General features: G+C 39.5%; 2 protein-coding genes across 4 annotated transcripts; one reads left to right on the top strand and one right to left on the bottom strand.

Annotated features, from left to right (window-relative positions):
* Positions 1-205: 205 nt before the first annotated feature.
* Positions 206-6,976, bottom strand: LOC147180285 (E3 ubiquitin-protein ligase RNF126-like). Of its 2 annotated transcripts, XR_015094332.1 has the most exons (10): positions 6,688-6,976; positions 5,655-5,713; positions 5,511-5,571; positions 5,190-5,431; positions 4,993-5,061; positions 4,853-4,922; positions 4,424-4,517; positions 4,192-4,307; positions 886-1,124; positions 206-804 (listed from the first exon to the last, which is right to left on the bottom strand). XR_015094332.1 is itself a non-coding variant. In XM_086070807.1 (9 exons), exons 1-9 carry the CDS (start codon positions 6,973-6,975, stop codon positions 972-974), a joined length of 1,152 nt encoding a protein of 383 aa, XP_085926933.1. In that variant the 5' UTR covers position 6,976; the 3' UTR covers positions 206-971. The 2 variants fall into 2 exon arrangements, 1 of the variants encoding a protein (XP_085926933.1); XM_086070807.1 differs by having other exon boundaries at positions 206-1,124.
* On the top strand, positions 6,875-18,523 carry sugp1 (SURP and G patch domain containing 1). 2 transcript variants are annotated; one of them, XM_086070771.1, is made up of 14 exons: positions 6,875-7,040; positions 7,906-8,074; positions 8,207-8,310; positions 9,166-9,399; positions 9,579-9,702; positions 9,781-9,881; positions 11,676-11,799; positions 11,916-12,250; positions 14,343-14,449; positions 15,944-16,121; positions 16,217-16,323; positions 17,257-17,402; positions 18,046-18,175; positions 18,277-18,523. In XM_086070771.1, the coding sequence occupies exons 2-14, from the start codon at positions 7,953-7,955 to the stop codon at positions 18,301-18,303; spliced, it is 1,839 nt and encodes a 612-aa protein (XP_085926897.1). In that variant the 5' UTR covers positions 6,875-7,040; positions 7,906-7,952; the 3' UTR covers positions 18,304-18,523. The 2 variants fall into 2 exon arrangements, with proteins under 2 accessions (XP_085926897.1, XP_085926888.1); XM_086070762.1 differs by lacking the exon at positions 6,875-7,040 and adding an exon at positions 7,432-7,595.
* Positions 18,524-19,395: the final 872 nt, after the last annotated feature.

Here is a 19,395-nt window from a genome sequence, read left to right as displayed (position 1 = left end):
TGACAGCAAGTGGCAAAATGGCCGCTCACTGAGATGGATAAAAAGGGTTGGATTTTGATTCATGACTCTTACTTATTCCCCAAATGTAAAAAAAAATATTAATCAGATGTCATGTTTAGATACATATTGTCAAGAAACGTTTAACGTTGACTTCCATTTTAATCATACATTACTATTGCAGTAAAAGTGAATGAATCTTTCAAAATGTTTTCTTAAGGACTTTATTGTGACTGTAAAAATACAACATTAAATCAGTAAATAAAACAATACAATTAAAACACTTTTAGCCAGTTTCACAGAGGTAATTTTTTTTCCCATGCCCAAGTACTGGTGGCATAAGTACAATAAATAAGGTTTGGATTTTTTTTGTTCCTGTCTTCACTCATAATAAAAATGCAGTATAAATTCACCAAATTCAACCACCCAAATTGCACCACACACACTGGATCTATTAAGAAAAAGTACTCGAATGCCTTTAAAAAAAAAAATAAGAACATAAATTGGTAGTTCATCTAATGCCTCATTGAAATACTAAACATTGTGCAAATTAAAAACAAAAATAAGCAAATGTGCAAACAAATAACAGTCAGAAGCATACGCATGATTTGATCCACTGGCTGCACATCGGGTCAGCATTGTTCTGACAACTTGATAACCAACACGGGCCAACGTTCAAAAGCGGTATTTTGATTTGGAAATGGAAAAACGCGTCCCCGGCCATGTGGCAGACCCTACTTTTACGATTCTCTCAGTACCCGCCGATCCTCCGGCTGGCGGCAGCTCCAGGGCGAACGTCCTCAATGGCTGCAACAGCGGCGACCAGTCAGCGCAAGTGGAGGAATGATGAGTAAGAAGAAGTCGGGAGAGAAATTCATCTCAACTTACACGTCCGTGAGAATTAAGACTAGCAGCTGCTTTTGTGTCCGCTGTGGACGAGACTCGCTGAGAGCGTGAGGTTGCCGGGGGAAACTCTACGAGTTGCCGGAAGCGTTTTCATTGCTAGGCGAGTTGGAGGAGGACGAGGAGGAGGAGGAGGGCGAGAAGTTCATCCCTGATAAATCCGGTGGGTTTGTGGCTGTGTTCTGCCCATTGAGGCTCTTCCTGCACACGGGGCATGTGTCGTGCTAGTGGGAAGGGAGGGAAACAAAATGTCACTTAAGGCGTGATGCAACTGCAAGCAAGCCTGTTTTGTTGGACGAGCTATGCTAATGCTAACACTGAGCAACGAGACGACCTTGGGGAAAACTTCAGGGCTATAGCTCATTGACTTGACTGCAATGGAAAAACTACGACCCCTGGTGTTCTTACCAAGAAACAACATTTTGTGTTCCATATAATCAGGACTGTAATGGGTTTTTCTTTTTTTTTACCTTCCACCTCCAAAACGATCACTTTTGAGGAAACCCACAAAATTGCATTTTTGTTCTGTCATATCAAAATCATCATCGTCATTAACGTTGCATCATCAAAGAGAGCAAGCTATTTTTACCACTTTAAATTGCTCAATAATTAAAAAAATATATATATATACTTAACTATTTATTTGTGCTGGCAGAAGGAGTACTACTATTTAATTCAAATCACAATAAATACTATTGGTACAATTTGGCTGCAGCTGACTGGAGGTCACTTTGTACCCGGGAACTTCTTGTTGTAAAAGTTCAATTCTATTTCAGCAAGATTCCACTTAACACTTAAAGCCACAGTAAATAAGGGTGTAACAAAAAAAAAAAGACATCTCTTAGAAAATCAGTTTGGATTTAAAAGATGTGAATGTAAATCAAATCAAACCTAATTAAAGTGTTCTGCTTGAACATCTATCAAGATGCATATCAAATTGTAAATTCTGTCATGTCAATTTGACTCTTATTAGAGTCAATTTTGACTCTTGTTAGAGTCAATTTTGACTCTTGTTAGAGTCAATTTTGACTCTTGTTAGAGTCAATTTTGACTCTTGTTAGAGTCAATTTTGACTCTTGTTAGAGTCAATTTTGACTCTTGTTAGAGTCAATTTTGACTTGTTAAGAGTCAATTTTGACTCTTGTTAAGAGTCAATTTTGACTCTTGTTAGAGTCAATTTTGACTCTATTTAGATCGGGACCAAATAGACTCCGTTTTAGAGTAAACTAAGATTTACACTAGGAAGAGAGTAAAATGAAAAAAAATTAAAAATAAAACTCACACAAGGGTTATGGTTCAAACTCACGACCTTCAGCTTGAGCTATGCCCCTCCTACGGTTCGCTTTTCTCCAACAGACCAAAGATGGTTGTTGGTCTGTTGGAGTTCTGCTGTCTCCTCCCGAGCTGAAGGTTGTGAGTTCGTTCCTAAATTGAGTCACTTTCATTTTTTCCAATTCTGTATTTTAATCTCTTCCAAGTGTAATTATGACTCTAAAACGGAGTCTATTTGGTCCCACTCTAAATGGAGTCAAATTGACTCGACAGAATTGACTGTGTATACTTTTGACGGAAATGCCTCATTTTCAGTAACCTGCCGGCAAGTTCAGTCATATTGTAAAATGATAAGAAACTCCTTGCGTCGTACCCTCTTTTAAGTCACACGTAACCGTATCATATCACACCGACTTAAATTGTTCCACTTTCAAATAAACCGTTTTGGAATCAAAAACAGTATAAAATCGTCTTTTGCTGGAAAGATGCACGCCCCTAATATTTAAGTATTATTTTCAACCACAACATACTGCATTGGTACAGTTTCTGTCGTTACGTGTGCGCCGCGCGTGACGCTGTTAACCTGCTATTAAAATTTCGATGGAATTTTGTAAGCTGCGTCATTTGGTTACATACCCCGCGTGCACTTCTCTTTTTTTATATGCTGCCTCTCATAGCAACATCGGCAGCAGCTGACAAGATTTCACATTTCCGCTCAAGCAAACTCCCCCCCCCCCCCCCCCCCCCGCTCACTAACAGGCGTGTACAGCGGCAGCTACTGCGCTAGCACGGCTTGCTCGCGATCAAGTCTTCGAGTTACGCTCCTACGCTGGCGATGTAACCCGAATTTCGACGTAAATCCAATTTCGCCGTTAAAGTCCATATTTACATCAAAATACTTTGTACAGTAATTAAAAAAAAAAACATATTTGCCGGAAGCAATATTTTGTATTTCCGCGCGGACATTCATTGCGGACGGACGGCAAAGCGGAGCTGATAAAAACGTAAACACGGAAAGGTGCCGCGCCTGATGGCGAGCCAACCTGCTCGATGGACGTCCCTTGCTGGAGGCAACAACAACACAACTTGAAATAACGTTTACGTGCCGTGATTACTGCGGGGAATTAACGAAAACGAAAGTGCTACGGACGAGGCGCGGCCATCGTAAAGTCGAAACGACGTAGGTCGTGTACGTCGGAACTTCAGGACTCCCTGTACTGCCAAAAACGAAATGTTACAGATTTGATGTTGTATTTCTTTGGAATGTGCAATCAATTAACTCATTTGCTCCCAAAAACATATAAATACGTTCTATTTGAAATATGACCGTGCTCCCAAAAACGTATTTACTGTATACGTTTTTTATGTTTTATTATGCTAGAGCATACAGAAGGCTTTGATGCAGCCTCCGAATGGTAGTTATTTCAAAAAACGGCCAGCAGGTGGCAGCAGAGTATAAGAGATCAACCAGGGCTATGTTGCAAAAAGTTATTTTCCCCAGTGTTTGTGAATAATGATGAAACGTAGCTATTCTAATGCTAATTGCTGCAAAACGGAAACTAAAATATAGAAATATAGTTTTTTTCCTGATGAAAGAAGAGACTCTGATTTTTCTTTTGGTAGGTTTCATGTTTTTATAGCAATAGAACAAATAGTCTGTGGGCCATGGAAAAATCTGTCCAAATCTAGTAAAACAGCCGGGAGTGAAGGGGATTGCTTCAGTGAAAATGGCTAGGAGTGAATGAGTTAAAGAGGCCATCAACTTCATAATCATTTAAAATTAAATTAGAGGCATAAGATGGGGTCAAAGAGCGATGATCTACTTTCAATAATATTTTACTGTCAGGTCATACAGACAGGAAGTGCTTTCTCTCCCTTTAAAGGTTTACCACAATAAATGTCATTTGCAGCACCATGCTGAGGCGTTTCCAATATTTTTGGATTATTTTCCTTCTAAAAATGAGTGTTTGATCGCGCGGTTGTACAAAATGAGGCGTGACGTCGGTGCGGGTGCGATACCTGTTCAAGCCAAGGAACGACACAGTCATTGTGAAACAAATGATTGCATGGCAGCTGCCTGACGCTCTCGCCGACACTGTAGTCTTCTTTGCACACGGGGCACTCTAAACCAGCGCCTGCACACGGACAACAACAACTCATCATCATCTACAAATATGATCCATATTTTTTTTACAATGTTGATCATTTTTAAGTGTTTTATTGTTTTTTCTTTTTCTTTCTTTAAACGTACCCACGTGTTCTTCTGTGACGGTGACTGTTGGCAAACTCTTGATCCTCTCTCGATCCGCTGGAGGAGGACCCGTGTTTTCAAACTGGTTGAGGAGCTTCACGCGATGCAGGCCACAATTGAGCAAAACGCATTTGTAGTGTTTCATGATAGCTTTTGCACACGTGTGTACATTGTACTTCAAATGTTTACAGTGCACCGGGGCATTGACTTCGAATTTGAATTTCGCAAAAACACTCATTTCCCAAATCATCTTTCCCCACTGAAATGAATGGAATGGTCATTAATCCGTTCCAGCCCACCAAGAAAAAGATCAAATACAAATAATAATGAATTATGAGTGAATTAAATGATGGCATATTACAAGTCGCCCGTTGCTTGGGAGACATTTCTAACTTTAAAGAATGTAATATAAAAAAACGCGTTTTCAACCTGTGTTATGATGGCATCCAGTCCATTCGCTCCCCACGCATAATCCATTGGGTTTGAATGAAGCACACCCCTACAAAAAGTTTCGACCATTTAATGTTACTTACACAATTAAAAAAAAACTGTGAAAAGTAGATACTTACCATGGTCCCACTCCAATATTTGGCATGGCTGTTGGTGCTATGATCCCATTGACTAGCTGTTGGATAATTCTGTATTAATAGTAAAAAAAAAAAAAAAAAAAGTTTAAGATTGAAATTTGCCGTGTGGTGATAATAATAATAACATGTTAACACAATGACTTTTTGTTAACTAAAACACAATCTCCACACATGGTTACCCCTCTAACGTGGGAACTCCTTCATGGCGCGTGCCCTGCCGCTGAGCCGCATGTCGACCCCGCGCTTGGTGCGCACCCGATCGTTGCTGCGAATCCATTTCCTGCTCCCGCTGGATGTCTGTCTCTCTGTTATCTTCCGTGGGTAGCCAAGTTCTGAGTTCAAAGTTTTCATTGAAAATTCCCAGAGTGAATGGATTGTTCCCGGAGGGAAAGGTGAACAAGTGCTGGTGATTCATGATCGGCTGGAAAAGACAAGAACGGGGATGATTTCATACGCCGGCTTGAAAGTGCAAAATTCCTCAATCGACGGCTTTAACTGACCTGAAAGGGTATTTGTGTCTGTTCACTTGCGGAGGATGTGGATGGAGAGCTATCTTCACTTCTGCATGGGGGGGGGGGGGGGGGGGGGGGGGGGGAGAATATTTACAATATTTCCATTTCAGTATTTCAGTATTTTCCTTATACCTTCTTTCATCCGGCAATTCCTCGATGAATCCAGATTCGCAGCGTGGACAGGTAAAGTCCTTCAGAAAATGACACCAAAATGAAAGTCACATTAGTACATGACACTCGGAAGAACACACAATTTTTTTTTATACAAAATAATAATAATAATATTGATGGTTTCTTAAGAGGTTGTATAGAAGTTGCTTGTTTCCAGAATGACTACAATGGATTCATCACGTCGGCTGGATTTCAGCAATCCTCTTTACTTTACCTCGAAACGTCCCCAGTCGCTTCAAAAATGTTGCTGCTCGCCTCTTAACTGGAACCCGTAAATGGAAGCTGCTCTTTTCTCACCTCCCTCCGTTGGCTGCCTGTGCACGTCAGAGCTTATGAGGAGACTTTTTTTTGTTTTGTTTTTTTTATAGCTGAGGGCCAAATGATGTAAAGGATGGCAGGTCGCGGGCCAAATTGTCTTGAGTTTTGTTTTTCTAGAGAAACACACTTTTATTTGACTAAAATGATTAAATATCAACTTGAGTAAAGATTGAGTTGATAAAAGGGAAATCACAGGCATTCCATTGAAGAATCCAATCTAATAATATGAATACCATCATCGAGACAACAGTTACTAGATTGAATACACATTTTCTGCTGTCTATACAACTAATAAAGGGAAATTGCATTACAACAATTAGTATTGATATTCAGTGACTGAAAATCTGACAATCGTAATCGCTTGCTTTTTATTATCGGCGTTGGAAAGGATCGCAAACCTTTGAGCACAGGCCGACACAATTGAATACAGTCACAAGTGTATTGTTACGAAGACAAGGTTATACATATTATATTCACTACACCATTATAACGGCAACGCGTCCACCAAGTTGAACAATAAGTCGTACGAGTACTTGCTAGCAAGCGAGCGTGGCTAGCGACGTAACTCTGTCCCCCACACACAAACACACACAAACACACAAACACACACAACCACACACAACCATCACACCATTCGTCAAAGTCAAGACATCAACTGCCGCTTGGTTTGCCTTACCGGTAAACGCGGGCTTATCTCTGCTGAACACCGGTGGCAGAAAAAACGGCAGGACGACGGTAAAGAAGCTTCGGCCATTTCTCTCCACTCAACAACACTGGCAGGTTTTTTACCAAACGATCGCGAGAACGGACTCGCCAACGCGAGGGCATGGACTTGACCGATCCGCTGCCGAAGAATGAGCGATGAGGCGAGTGAAAACGTTCGAACTCGTCGTGTGCGCACAGCAGCGGACGCCGTACGGCCATTCACTATGAGAAGTGGAACTGACGACATGCCGCGATGCATTCTGGGATAGATAGCAAAACAAGCAGAAGCTTCGTCGATAAAAACGGCAACTGAACATCCGGCAGGTGCCTTATGAAAGCTTTATGACCTGATACATGGCTGGCTTCACCCTCAAGTTTTCTAGGAGTTTTTTTTTTTTGGGGGGGGGGGGGGGTCTAGTAGAAGGCATTTGCATTTGGTCTTATTATGTGCAATACAAATAATGACTATGTGTTAAATACTATTCTCGTCTTGTCCTTTTTTTTAAACCCATTTTTTTTCTGTTTCCACAATACGTTTGTATCTTTCTTGAAATGCCTCAAATTTAGGAAAAATATTGTATAATTGATGCATATAATCTATCTGAAAAGCCATAGTATTCATTTAGTCTATTTTTGAAATGTACCTGATCCATTTTGTATTTGACTTTGACAAAGGCGTTCTATGTATCTTGTTCGTAACTGTGCTTTTATTTCGGGGGTGGGAAAAAAGCCTACCGGAAGTAGTGCTCTTGTTTATGCTCTCAAATTAGCGAGTGAAGTAGCCTCAATAGCATCGATGCAACATTTGCGTATGCCTGTTGACGTCGTTTGTAAAATTACATTCCTTTCCTACTACGACAATGGAGTCTAGTGATACAGGTACATTCCTACTGTTTCGTTCTCTGTTTGGCCGTAGTTTCAGTGAATACTAGCATTCGGCGTCAGTTAGCACCATGTAGCCGAAAAGACTACAGTATTAACCATCGTAGCTAGCATGCGACTAATAGCGTGCGAGAACAATCGTTAGTTCATACCATGAAATTAAATTTGCACTGCACGTTAAACTCCATCCCACTGTCTAGTTTTTAGTATTGTGTTATTCATCTTAAGAAATGGTAACACTTTGTTAGTACCAACGTAGAACGTCTGTAAAATATTCATAATGTTGCTTCTCCTCTTGCTCTTTTAGGGAGAGCAGGATGGAAAAACAAGAACGCACAGCCACAGAAACAGAAGATGAACATGAATATTATCCGCCAAGAGCAACTGATAGCCGAGAAAAAGAAGGAAATTGAAGCCAAATTGGCAGAGCAAGCCAAAATTAATGCACAAACCCCAAATAAATGTCTGCCTGCAAGGTAAGTACATACTCGTGTACAATCAGTCATTCTGTTAGTTTGATTGTGTTAATAATGTCAGGTGTTACATACCCATTCTGTTGCATTGATTGTAAGCTAAATGAATAATGTCTCCTCTTGCGATCCCAATAGTTCTCCCACTACGCAAGGACCCTCCTCCAACAAGTTTGTAAATGATGGCAGCTTCTTACAGCAATTCATGACCATACAGAAGCAGAAACCTAACAGCGTTTCCGGTTAGTACCACAAGCTCTTCCCATATCATTTGTGTTTCAAGTGGATATATTTAGACAACAGGGCATTTGAAAATCACACGGGGAAAAAAAATCAATGCATTAGATATAACTATAAAAATCTAAACAATGTGGGCGTTCTATCAAATCCTCAGAAGCGGACATATAACAAAAGAGGAATGATGGCGTCAAATCACTTTGCTACGCGACAGTACTTAATTACATTCAATGGTCCATCTTATGTTACAATAACGAATCAAATCTCGAGGCTTCGATCCTCCATTCTAGAGCTTGGAATGTCAAAAGTTAAATACGGTGGGGCAAAAAAAAAAGTATTTGGCCAGTTTTCCATAGACTTCTTATTGGATTTTGGATAAATACTTTTTTTACACTGCATTTAGTGAGATTTCATGCTGCCCGAAGACTTTATTAATAACACATTCTTTTGGTACAGTGCTTCACATATATAAAATAATTAGTGGTATTTAAAAACATTTTTTTTAAGTATTCTTTGATTTAGTAAAGTATTTTAATTATTATTCATATAGTAATTATTACAAAATAATATATGTTTTGGTGTGAGCTATTATTAACTGTTATTATTCACAGAGCTATTATTGTACTGTTTCAGTACCGGTATTGAGGTACTTTATGCGGGGATACTATCCAAGTCAAAAAAACCTGCACCTAACATGCACATTTTGATTGATTTATGAATGCATTTTTCTCCCAAATATTTGATGGGATCATTCTAAAAAAAGATCCTTATAGCTGCAGCCCCAGTGTTCAGACAATAACTGTTACTGTACCCTTTTTTGTTTTATCCATTTCAATTTTTGTAATTGCTCTTTTCTCAAGGTCCCCCCAGTGACACCAAAAGCCAATCGTCATCCCCCGGAGGAAACGCACTGCAAAAAAAAAGCGTTTTCGTTGGCAAACGTCCTGGCGTCGGCAGCATGCTCAGCCAGTTTAAGAGCTACTCGCAGTCGAAGAAGAGTCCGGTTCTCAGCCAGAGGCCAAGCGTGTTTTGTTCCCCAGATGACGACGACGACGAGGAAGAGATCGATTTCTCAGAATTCTTAAATATGAAAGGTAAATCCAGGCCCGTGCGATTCAGTGTGGCTCTGGACCACAAAATGGCTCGGGACACATTTCGGGTCACCCCCCCCCCCCCCCCCTCTGCCTGCTTCGAGGGCGCACTTGGCTTAAGACTGGCATTTTGTTGTCACGCGTGACCAAAGAGAGTAAATGTACTGATAGCCTGCTTAAAGTTTCTCCCCCAGAGGACCCAGACACCAGACTGATTATCAACAAGCTGGCCTCTTTTGTGGCGGAGGGGGGACCCGAGCTGGAGAGGAGGGCCAAGGAGGACTACAAGGACGATCCGCTTTTCTCGTAAGTCTGAAGGGCAGATCCTCTCCTCCGGCTTTATTCAACTCATAAAGTTTTTAACCTCCTGTGTCCCCACCCCAGATTTTTGAGCGATAGAAACAGTATGGAGTATCTATACTACAAAAAGAGAGTTGCCGAATTAAGAAGGAACGCACCTGCGCCCAAAAACACGCCTTTCAATGGTAAGTTGTCTTGTGGCAGCTCCGATTCCTTCATTTTAGAAGCTGAAATGTGCGCTCGGGGGTGTCAAACATATGGCCCGTGAGCCAGAACTGGCCCCACCAGTTGAGCCAATCAGGACATATCACAAACTGAAGTTTTTCACCAAAATTAACAGCTGGGTCTAATTTTGTCCACTGAATGGGCACTTAAAGGATGTTCAAATATTTGGCTACGGATTTGATGCAAAAATGTCATGCTCATTTTTGTTAAGAAAATTCAAATTGATCTGCAGGATGTACGTGTAATTAATAAAAAAAGCTTGAAATATTTTTGACCCATCATTATTCATATCTTATTAGGCCACGCAGATGCTTGTCTTCAAACTTGTGGCCCCTGAATTAAATTGTATTTGACACCCCTGGCCCACAATGTATTACTTTGTCAGTTGCCATTCTGTTGAGACGTTATAGCTCAATCGAACATACAAGTTTGGTCTTGTAATGATACATTGTCATTACTGTCATATACAATGGACTTTATTGCACCAGGTAATTTTTTATTTACTTGTACTTTGACTTGTAGCTTCTTCTTTTTTTTTGTAGATAAGAGCTATCACATGACAGATTTTTTTTTTGTCGTGAGGTGCAAGCAAATATTTGAGTTACAATTGTTATATTGGTGACATCAAAATAACACCAGTTTATGAACAATTCTTAAAAAATAAAAAAAAGCCAAGCTGTTTATTGCCACTCCCACTTAAAGCTACTGAATGTAGAATATTCCAATTTCGAATCGCTACTGCCACCTGCTGACGAAAAATGAAACCGCTCATACCCTTCTTCACATACACGCCCGTCACATCCACAGACAGGACACGAGAAATTCAAACCCGAATCCATTTCTGAAAACTATTGGCCAGAGGCTTGCAGGAGTACCCATTGTGAGCAGCTAAGTTGTTAATCTACTAATTAGAAAACATTTCGATCATAAATGGTCAAATAAGAAGGCTACTGTAAAGACATTTTTGGGGATTTTTTTCCCCATATTGCAGCATTAAATGCCCATTCAGTTATCATGATGTCAGACTGTTGAATGTTTTCATTCTATTGATTAAAAAGCTATAAAATGTATAAATTCAATTAAAAACACACTCTTAAAAGCCAATCGTCATCAAGTGTTTTGTGGTCTGAGCAGAATTCCGACTCTTAAGTCAAGGCGTAATTGTTGATCAAATCTGAGTTTTCATTTAGTTTCATATTTAGTGCTATGCGTACATTGCATGTTTCCCAGATTTGAAAAAAAAAAAAAAAGACATCACCTACTTTTTTATTTATTACGGATTTATCTCAATGCTTTCACTCGTACAATTAAAACTCAGTTTGTGACATCATCGTCTTACATCATCCATGAACCAGGAAGTAGCCTGCTAACTAAAGGATGGAGAGTTTAGCGTTTTGTATCCCCCCCTCCTCCTTTTTTTTTTTTTTTGTTTTTACTCCCGAACAAGCAATTTTAGACAAATTAAGTTGCAACTTATGGTAGGGAGAATACAAAGATGTCATTAACACGGCGACAACAGTAAGTAAAGGTACGAATGGCACCAGGTGCGTGTCGGTATCAAGTATGAGTTGCCATTTGTTGCAGTACGTATTTGGTCAACTCAATTCCCATTCACCAGTGCTGTCCTCGTTGCTCCTCCTCCCTCTTTTTGTTTTATCCTCCATTAGCTCTAGACTGGTGATGTATGATGCCAGTTGAGTATGGTACAGTAGTAGAGTGTCATTTGAGCCCCCGTACTGATAGACTGCTTAAAGTCTCCCCCCCAGTGGACGCGGAAACCCAGCAAGTGGCCGAGAAGCTGGCCCGGTTTGTGGCTGAAGGCGGCCCAGAGGTGGAAAGCATCGCCATCGAGCGTAACCGCAACAACCCCACCTTCAGGTCGGCTTCTTTCAAAAAAAAAAAACAACAACGTTCACGCCAGCCCCAGTAAATGCTCATTTGTCGTTCGCCTTGCGTGACTTTTGTTGCTTTTTTTTTTTTTTTTATCCCTCCAGTTTTTTATTTGATCACCAAAACCCAGCCAACCGTTACTACAAAGAGAAGCTACGGGAGTATCGGGCCGCAGCCTCCCAGACGTCCTCACCTTCGTCGGCGGCGGCGGAGTCCAGGACGGAGCCGCAGAAAGCGGCGGCTGCTCCTGCGCGAGCCCAGGTCGCGTTCGCCCCGGCATCTCAAGCGCACAGTCAGGCGGAAGATGCGACGGCGCCCGTCAAACGCAAGCGGAAGAGCCGATGGGGCGCCGAAGATGACAAAGTGGAGCTTCCCGTTCCGTCCATCGTCGCCCCTCAGGAACTTGGCGTGCCGGACCCCAGCATGCCGTCTCTCTCTGGTACTTGGCATACATGCACAGTACATGGCGGGAACTCTACTAGGTTTTTCCTAAATACGGCACAACCTCATTTTCGTGATCATTCCGGACTAAAACTGAATCAAATCCGTGACACCAGCAGACACGATACATTTTGTTTTGCATTTTTTTTGCGTGTTCTCACATACTTTTAAATTGAAAACAAGTGAAACAAACTATATGTATTGATGAATATATATTAAAAAAAAAATACAAATTAATTAATTAAAAAATACAAGTATAATATAATAAAATAAAATGAATAAAAATATGTGCTGTCACTTTCGAATATTTTTAGAATTGATTATCGGTTATTCAATAGATTAATCGACTCATTAGATACGGCACAACCTCATTTTTGTGATCATTCCGGACTAAAACTGAATCAAATCTGTGACACCAGCAGACACGATACATTTTGTTTTGCATTTTTTGTGCGTGTTCTCACATACCTTTAAATTGAAAACAAGTGAGACAAACTATATGTATTGATGAATATATATAAAAAAAATATATATATATTTAATTAAAAAATACAAGTATAATAAATAAAAATATGTGCTGTCACTATCGAATATTTTTAGAATTGATTATCGGTTATTCAATAGATTAATCGACTCATTAGATACGGCACAACCTCATTTTCGTGATCATTCCGGACTAAAACTGAATCAAATCCGTGACACCAGCAGACACGATACATTTTGTTTTGCATTTTTTGTGCATGTTCTCACATACCTTTAAATTGAAAATAAGTGAGACAAACTATATGTATTGATGAATATATATTTAAAAAAAAAAATACAAATAAATTAATTAAAAAATACAAGTATAATATAATAAAATAAAATGAATAAAAATATGTGCTGTCACTTTCGAATATTTTTAGAATTGATTATCGGTTATTCAATAGATTAATCGACTCATTAGATACGGCACAACCTCATTTTCGTGATCATTCCGGACTAAAACTGAATCAAATCCGTGACACCAGCAGACACGATACATTTTGTTTTGCATTTTTTTGTGCGTGTTCTCACATACCTTTAAATTGAAAACAAGTGAGACAAACTATATGTATTGATGAATATATATTTAAAAAAAATACAAATTAATTAATTAAAAAATACAAGTATAATATAATAAAATAAAATGAATAAAAATATGTGCTGTCACTTTCGAATATTTTTAGAATTGATTATCGGTTATTCAATAGATTAATCGACTCATTAGATACGGCACAACCTCATTTTCCTGATCATTCCGGACTAAAACTGAATCAAATCTGTCACACCAGCAGACACGATACATTTTATTTTGCATTTTTTGTGCGTGTTCTTACATACCTTTAAATTGAAAACAAGTGAGACAAACTATATGTATTGATGAATATATAAAAAAAAAAAATACAAGTATAATATAATAAAATAAAATGAATAAAAATATGTGCTGTCACTATCAAATATTTTTAGAATTGATTATCGGCTATTCAATAGATTAATCGACTCATTAGATTCTTTTTAATTTTGCGTTACAAAAGAAAAAGGAAAAACAGATGTTTGCAAATGTCTTATTTGAATTAAACACAGAAGATAATCATTTTTTTCATGAAGGACTACAAAACCGTGAACAATTACTGTTCATATGCTGAAATCAGAGAATTTGGACCCTTTTAAATAAAAATAAAAATAAGGCTCAATGATAATAAAAAAATAAATTGTATTTGTAATGCACTTTACATTTCCAAAGACATTTCAAAGTGCTGCAGTGTCAAGTAAAAAAAAAAAGTTCAACAGGGCAGGTTTGTGATCTCCATGTCACCCTCAACAATATCGAAAACATAAAACTTTAAAAGGCCTTCTGAAATAAATGTGTCTTTAGATCTTTCTTAAAGGCCTCTACACTTTGTAGGGCATTCCAGAGCCGTGCACAAACTCCAATTATGCGATTTTTCAAATATTTGTCGATTTATTTGATCATCGACTACTTTGCCGATTGATCAATTAATTTTGACAGCTCTGAAATATATATATTAATGCATGAATATTGCGGTCATGTCCCTCGTGTGTTTTAGCTCAAGATCTTCAAGGCCTTGGTTATAAGAAGGGGAAGCCCGCTGGTCTTGTTGGGGTGACGGAACTGTCTGAAGACCAGAAGAGGCAGCTCAAGGAGCAACAAGAGGTACACAGTTGTTCGTACACACAAGGTGGAAAAAAAAAATCCGTTTAGCTCAGGCCCACAAGGAAAAGAAACAATGTCACTCCTGGTTTGTGCACTCCATTTCCCATTTGACTGTTTTGTACTTGTTGCAGGGATGTGATTTTTCCGCTAATTCGCGGAATTCCCGCTTTTTTTATCTCCCAAAAATAAAATGTTACAATTTTTTTAAGTGGTAAAAAATCCGATTTCGTCTCTCGACAGCGTTCCATTTTAGTGTTTCCGTAACTGAAATGAAACGGATCTTGCGATTGGCTGAAGTCTCCGTGTTGACCAATAAACGCGCTTGTTATAAAGGCATAGGCGTATGCCTTTGTTCATTTCTCAGACGTTTTTTGCCGGCTGTTTAAAAGAAAGATGTCCGTGATCGAACGCAAAGATGCTCCGCGAGTTAAGGAAATTGACAAGATCGTAAAAAACAAGTTTCGATGGGACCGGTTTAGAGAAGGATATATCTACAAATGTTGGAAAGAAGACTGTGACGAATTTGTTGAGTGACTTTATTCGGAAGATCGATCGTGCCGGGAAAGCGCTTTTTGCATTTGGTGCCGTGATACCGTTGACGATGGTGCGAGAGGTTTCAAAGCTCTCGAAAGTCACGCAAAGAGCAAAAAACACGTGAAAGAACTCCAGTCAAGAACAACAAATTATTCCATCGCTGGAAGTTTCGGTGCCCAAACGAAAACTCCCAAAACTTTACGGCCTCCATCCCTTATTGACATCACAATCGGAAGCGGTAATCGAGAGACGTGAACCTGCACCAGTTGCTGACAGAGTCGTGAATTTTGAGGTCGGTGGTAAACGTTTCAAATGAATCGAAATCAAATTTTCGAAAATATTATAACGTAATAAAAATGGCCATAAATATTTAACATGGTTAAGCATTGACACAAACTCAAATGAATGCTGCACGTTTGCACTTTTCAGGTTTCAATATGTTGACTGTCTTGATGTATGCAGTTACAGAGATGATCTTAGTTAATCCGAATGCATGATTGTGTTTTTACCAGAGCTTGCTGCATGAGGTATTTTATGTTTTTGTCATGCATTATGTATTAAATTAAGAATGATTGATTAAATGATTTATTGCATGGTAAATATATATGATGATATTCTCAGTGAAGTAAAGGCAGTCACTCAATGTTTTTGAATGTGACTGATTTTGAGTTGACCAAAACTGCAATTTTATATGGGATAGTTCAATATACATTGAAAATTTATGCTGTCGTTTTGTCTATTTCTTTTGTCATCCGAGTGCATTGAAAGTACTTAAAAACACGGAAAACCCATGAGCTCTGGACCGAGCTGAGTGCCCGCGGCCCCCGGACCCCCCCGGCTAAAATTTTCAGATCATTTCACTTTGGTCAAATCACATCCCTGTGGTTGAGAAATGACACCATGACGAGACTCGGGGCGAGCGCGTCGGATGCGAGCTGTTGATCGAATCATTTTTTGCAGATGCAAGAGATGTATGACATGATCATGAAGCACAAGCGCGCGATGGCCGAGATGCAGCAGATGTGGGACAAGGCCATCAAAGACCACCAGCACGAGTACGACAGCGACGAGGAGGTGGACCAGGAGGCCGGCACCTGGGAGCATCGGCTGCGGAAGATGGAAATGGAGAAGACGCGAGGTGCGGGGGCTGGACAGCCATTAACGGGGGGCAGCGTTTCAACCGGCGGCGTCTTGTAATTTAATCGGATCGTGTTGTTGTGCTGATTTCCTCAGAGTGGGCAGAATCTCTGACAGATATGGGCAAAGGGAAACACTTCATCGGGGACTTCCTGCCTCCTGAGGAGCTGGATAAGTTCATGGAGACGTTCAAAGCACTCAAGGTCAGCCGTTGTTGGGATTCTCTTTAAACGACAAGGAAGGAAATGACTATTTCATATTTTTAATGATGAATTCAGTTTCATTTTCAATCGTGCCGCTTAGCAGAGCTAGCGTACGACAGTAGCACATTGCGAGCAGCTAAGTTGTTAATCTACTAATTAGAAAACATTTCGATCATAAATGGTCAAATAAGAAGGCTACTGTAAAGATATTTTGGGGGATTTTTTCCCCCCATATTGCAGCATTAAATTCCCATTCAGTTATCATGATGTCAGACTGTTGAATGTTTGCATTCTATTGATTAAAAAGCTATCAAATTTATAAATTCAATTTAAAAAACACTCTTATTAAAGTACAAGTGTTTTGTGGTCTGAGCAGAATTCCGACTCTTAAGTCAAGGCATAATTGTTGATCAAATCTGAGTTCTCATTTAGTTTCATATTTAGTGCTATGCGTACATTGCATGTTTCCCAGATTAAAAAAAAAAGAAAAAAAAAAGACATCACCTACTTTTTTATTTATTACGGATTTATCTCAATGCTTTCACTCGTACAATTAAAACTCAGTTTGTGACATCATCGTCTTACATCATCCATGAACCAGGAAGTAGCCTGCTAACTAAAGGATGGAGAGTTTAGCGTTTTGTATTCCCACTCCTTTTTTTTTTTTTTTTTTTTTTTTTTAAACTCCCAAACAAGCAATTTTAGACAAATTAAGTTGCAACTTATGGTAGGGAGAATACAAAGATGTCATTAACACAACTATGATGGCCGACATAAGGCGCAAGGAGCGGACAAGCCTATTCATTAATAAATCAACTTGTTGTCTTCCATCCGTGCTTCTTTTCTTTTGCCCTCTTTTTTTTTTTTTTCCTTCCTGTGAGAAAAGTCAAAGCGACACCGGCGTGAATTGCGCATCTGTTATTCCCGCCGCAGGAGGGGCGTGACCCAGATTACTCCGAATACAAAGAGTTCAAGTTGACAGTGGAGAATCTGGGTTTCCGCATGCTGATGAAGATGGGCTGGAAGGAAGGCGAAGGTCTTGGCAGCGACGGGCAGGGCATCAAGGCTCCTGTCAACAAGTGCGTAGGCATCTTTGCAAATGCGCGGCCTTTCGTCTCGTCCATTTGATTCTTCATTCGTCGAGTGGAGTTGCGTCACTCTGCCATCCTGCATAGAAAACAAAAAATATTGATGACGTCACAGCCCGTTTCGTTTCATTATATCCCGATGGGATTCTTTTTTGTCTGTGCGTGTGCAGAACACAATTAAATGTGTAATAATACTTATCTTTTTTTTTTTTTATCTCAGATTCAATAGTATTTAAATTACAGTTAACAATTTTCATTTGAGTTGACCTCGTTATTACTGAAGAAGAATCTGGTTTAGAAGGACAACTTTTTTTTTTGCTAAAGTGGAAAATGATCAAATGCTTGGTTGGATAATGTGATCGTTTTTGCATTTTTGACCACAACAACCTCCCTCCTCACATCCCTTGTGTTTTTATGTAAACAAATAAAACTTAGGATACAGTGGCTCTTACTTAGTTTTTTTTTTTTTGTCTATATTACAGTAAACAAATATAAAGTAACTCTTTGTGTGAAGCTTTAGGTCTTTTAAAATCCCTTTTTCCTGGTGCGTGTTTGTCCAGACGACTTTTTTTCTTGATTCAATACCTTCTTGGCTTGTCGAACCGGATTCAAGTGCTTTTATGACCGGTCGCAGGGGCAGCACGGCGATGAACGGAGCAGGCTTTGGCGTTGACCGTCCAGCCGATCTGTCAAAAAGCGATGACGAGTATGATGCCTTCAGAAAGAGGATGATGCTCGCCTACCGCTTCCGGCCTAATCCACTGGTAAGCACTCTTACTCCTACTCTTTTTTTTTTTATACCACACCATAAATGTGTAAAAAAAACAACTGATCACTGACTTTTTTTAATCAAATGTTTTCACAGAATAATCCACGGAGACCATATTACTGACAGAAGACAGCTGCTTACGGAAATGGAAGGAAACCAGAGTGTTGTCAAATAAAATGTCCTTGCACAGTAGAAATATTTGACAGTGTATGTTAGAGTCGCACTAAATGTTAGGCTTCATTCAGGTTTGAATATCCCAACTGCTTCTTCATCAACAATTACTGTGCTGTGTTTCACCGGAAATAATTAAAGACGCCCTGTACATTTTGTTAAGAGTACTCAATATTATGTATTGTACTCTTTGCGTGTTCAATTAACTGAATGGTGAGATCCTGGTGAAGAAGTCCCTTTGCAAAAGTATAATTATCAGAAGCTTCTGATCACACAATAATGAAGACACTGACGCCGTGTTCCGTTCAGATTGTGTGTCCCTCCTTCTCCTGCACATCATTATTTATTGAAAAGTGGGTGAATACGAAAAGTCTCCTCTTAAAGTTAAAGAAGTTCCCATAAATACAAATCAGATTAGATTTGAACAATAATACATCAGCCTGTCCTTGGACTCTCTTCGACCGACTGAGACCGGTACTAGGCTATACTCCCTTTTGGATCATATAAAAAAGAAACTTGTTGCCCTTCTCTTCTCAGGCGAGAGAGACAGATAAGAATACAATAGACAATACTATTCATTGAGCTACACAGCTATAACTAAATCCAAAACGGCTAAAATATAAATTGAAACTGAAAAACAATGTTAATAATCCAACAATTTCCATGTGTCCCACATTATTCTGGTTTCAAAGCCCTCTCTTTTGTTTCATACTTCTTGTCTGCTTTAATTACATTTTCCGATATTGACTGGAGTTGCGTGTGATAAGTAGGCACTAAAGCGGTGCAGGCGTTTATAGTTTACCCATGCACAATAACTATTAACAATATTAATTCCTCCCTCCGGTTCTGAACATGAGGGATTGCTGTTTGGAGGAGCCTGGTCGTGAGAAGGGTGACAAGAGAAGTGAAATCGGACCTTCACCCCATTCCCCCAAGGGGCTTACTCAAGATAATTATAACTCTGAAACCCCCCCAGCCAAGCACACGTCACTCGAGAATTGGCCAAGGCATTATTAAGTGACGACTTAACCACACTGTAAAGCT

The sequence above is a fragment of the Leptonotus elevatus genome, chromosome 1 (genome assembly GCF_054856555.1).
Source record: "Leptonotus elevatus isolate MCC_2025b chromosome 1, RoL_Lele_1.0, whole genome shotgun sequence".
NCBI classification, from domain to species: domain Eukaryota; kingdom Metazoa; phylum Chordata; class Actinopteri; order Syngnathiformes; family Syngnathidae; genus Leptonotus; species Leptonotus elevatus.
This window is presented reverse-complemented; position numbering and strand designations above follow the sequence as displayed.

Bases quoted from the DNA above. Each gene is read 5' to 3' on its own strand.
- LOC147180285 (XM_086070807.1), bottom strand. From the start codon at position 6,975: ATGCATCGCGGCATGTCGTCAGTTCCACTTCTCATAGTGAATGGCCGT. The intron at 5,432-5,510 runs GTCAGTTAAAGC...TGTCTTTTCCAG, and splicing joins AGACACAAATACCCTTTCAG to CCGATCATGAATCACCAGCA. The intron at 4,923-4,992 runs GTAAGTATCTAC...AACTTTTTGTAG, and splicing joins AATATTGGAGTGGGACCATG to GGGTGTGCTTCATTCAAACC.
- sugp1 (XM_086070762.1), top strand. The intron at 8,311-9,165 runs GTTAGTACCACA...TCTTTTCTCAAG, and splicing joins GAAACCTAACAGCGTTTCCG to GTCCCCCCAGTGACACCAAA. The intron at 11,800-11,915 runs GTCGGCTTCTTT...TTATCCCTCCAG, and splicing joins CGCAACAACCCCACCTTCAG to TTTTTTATTTGATCACCAAA.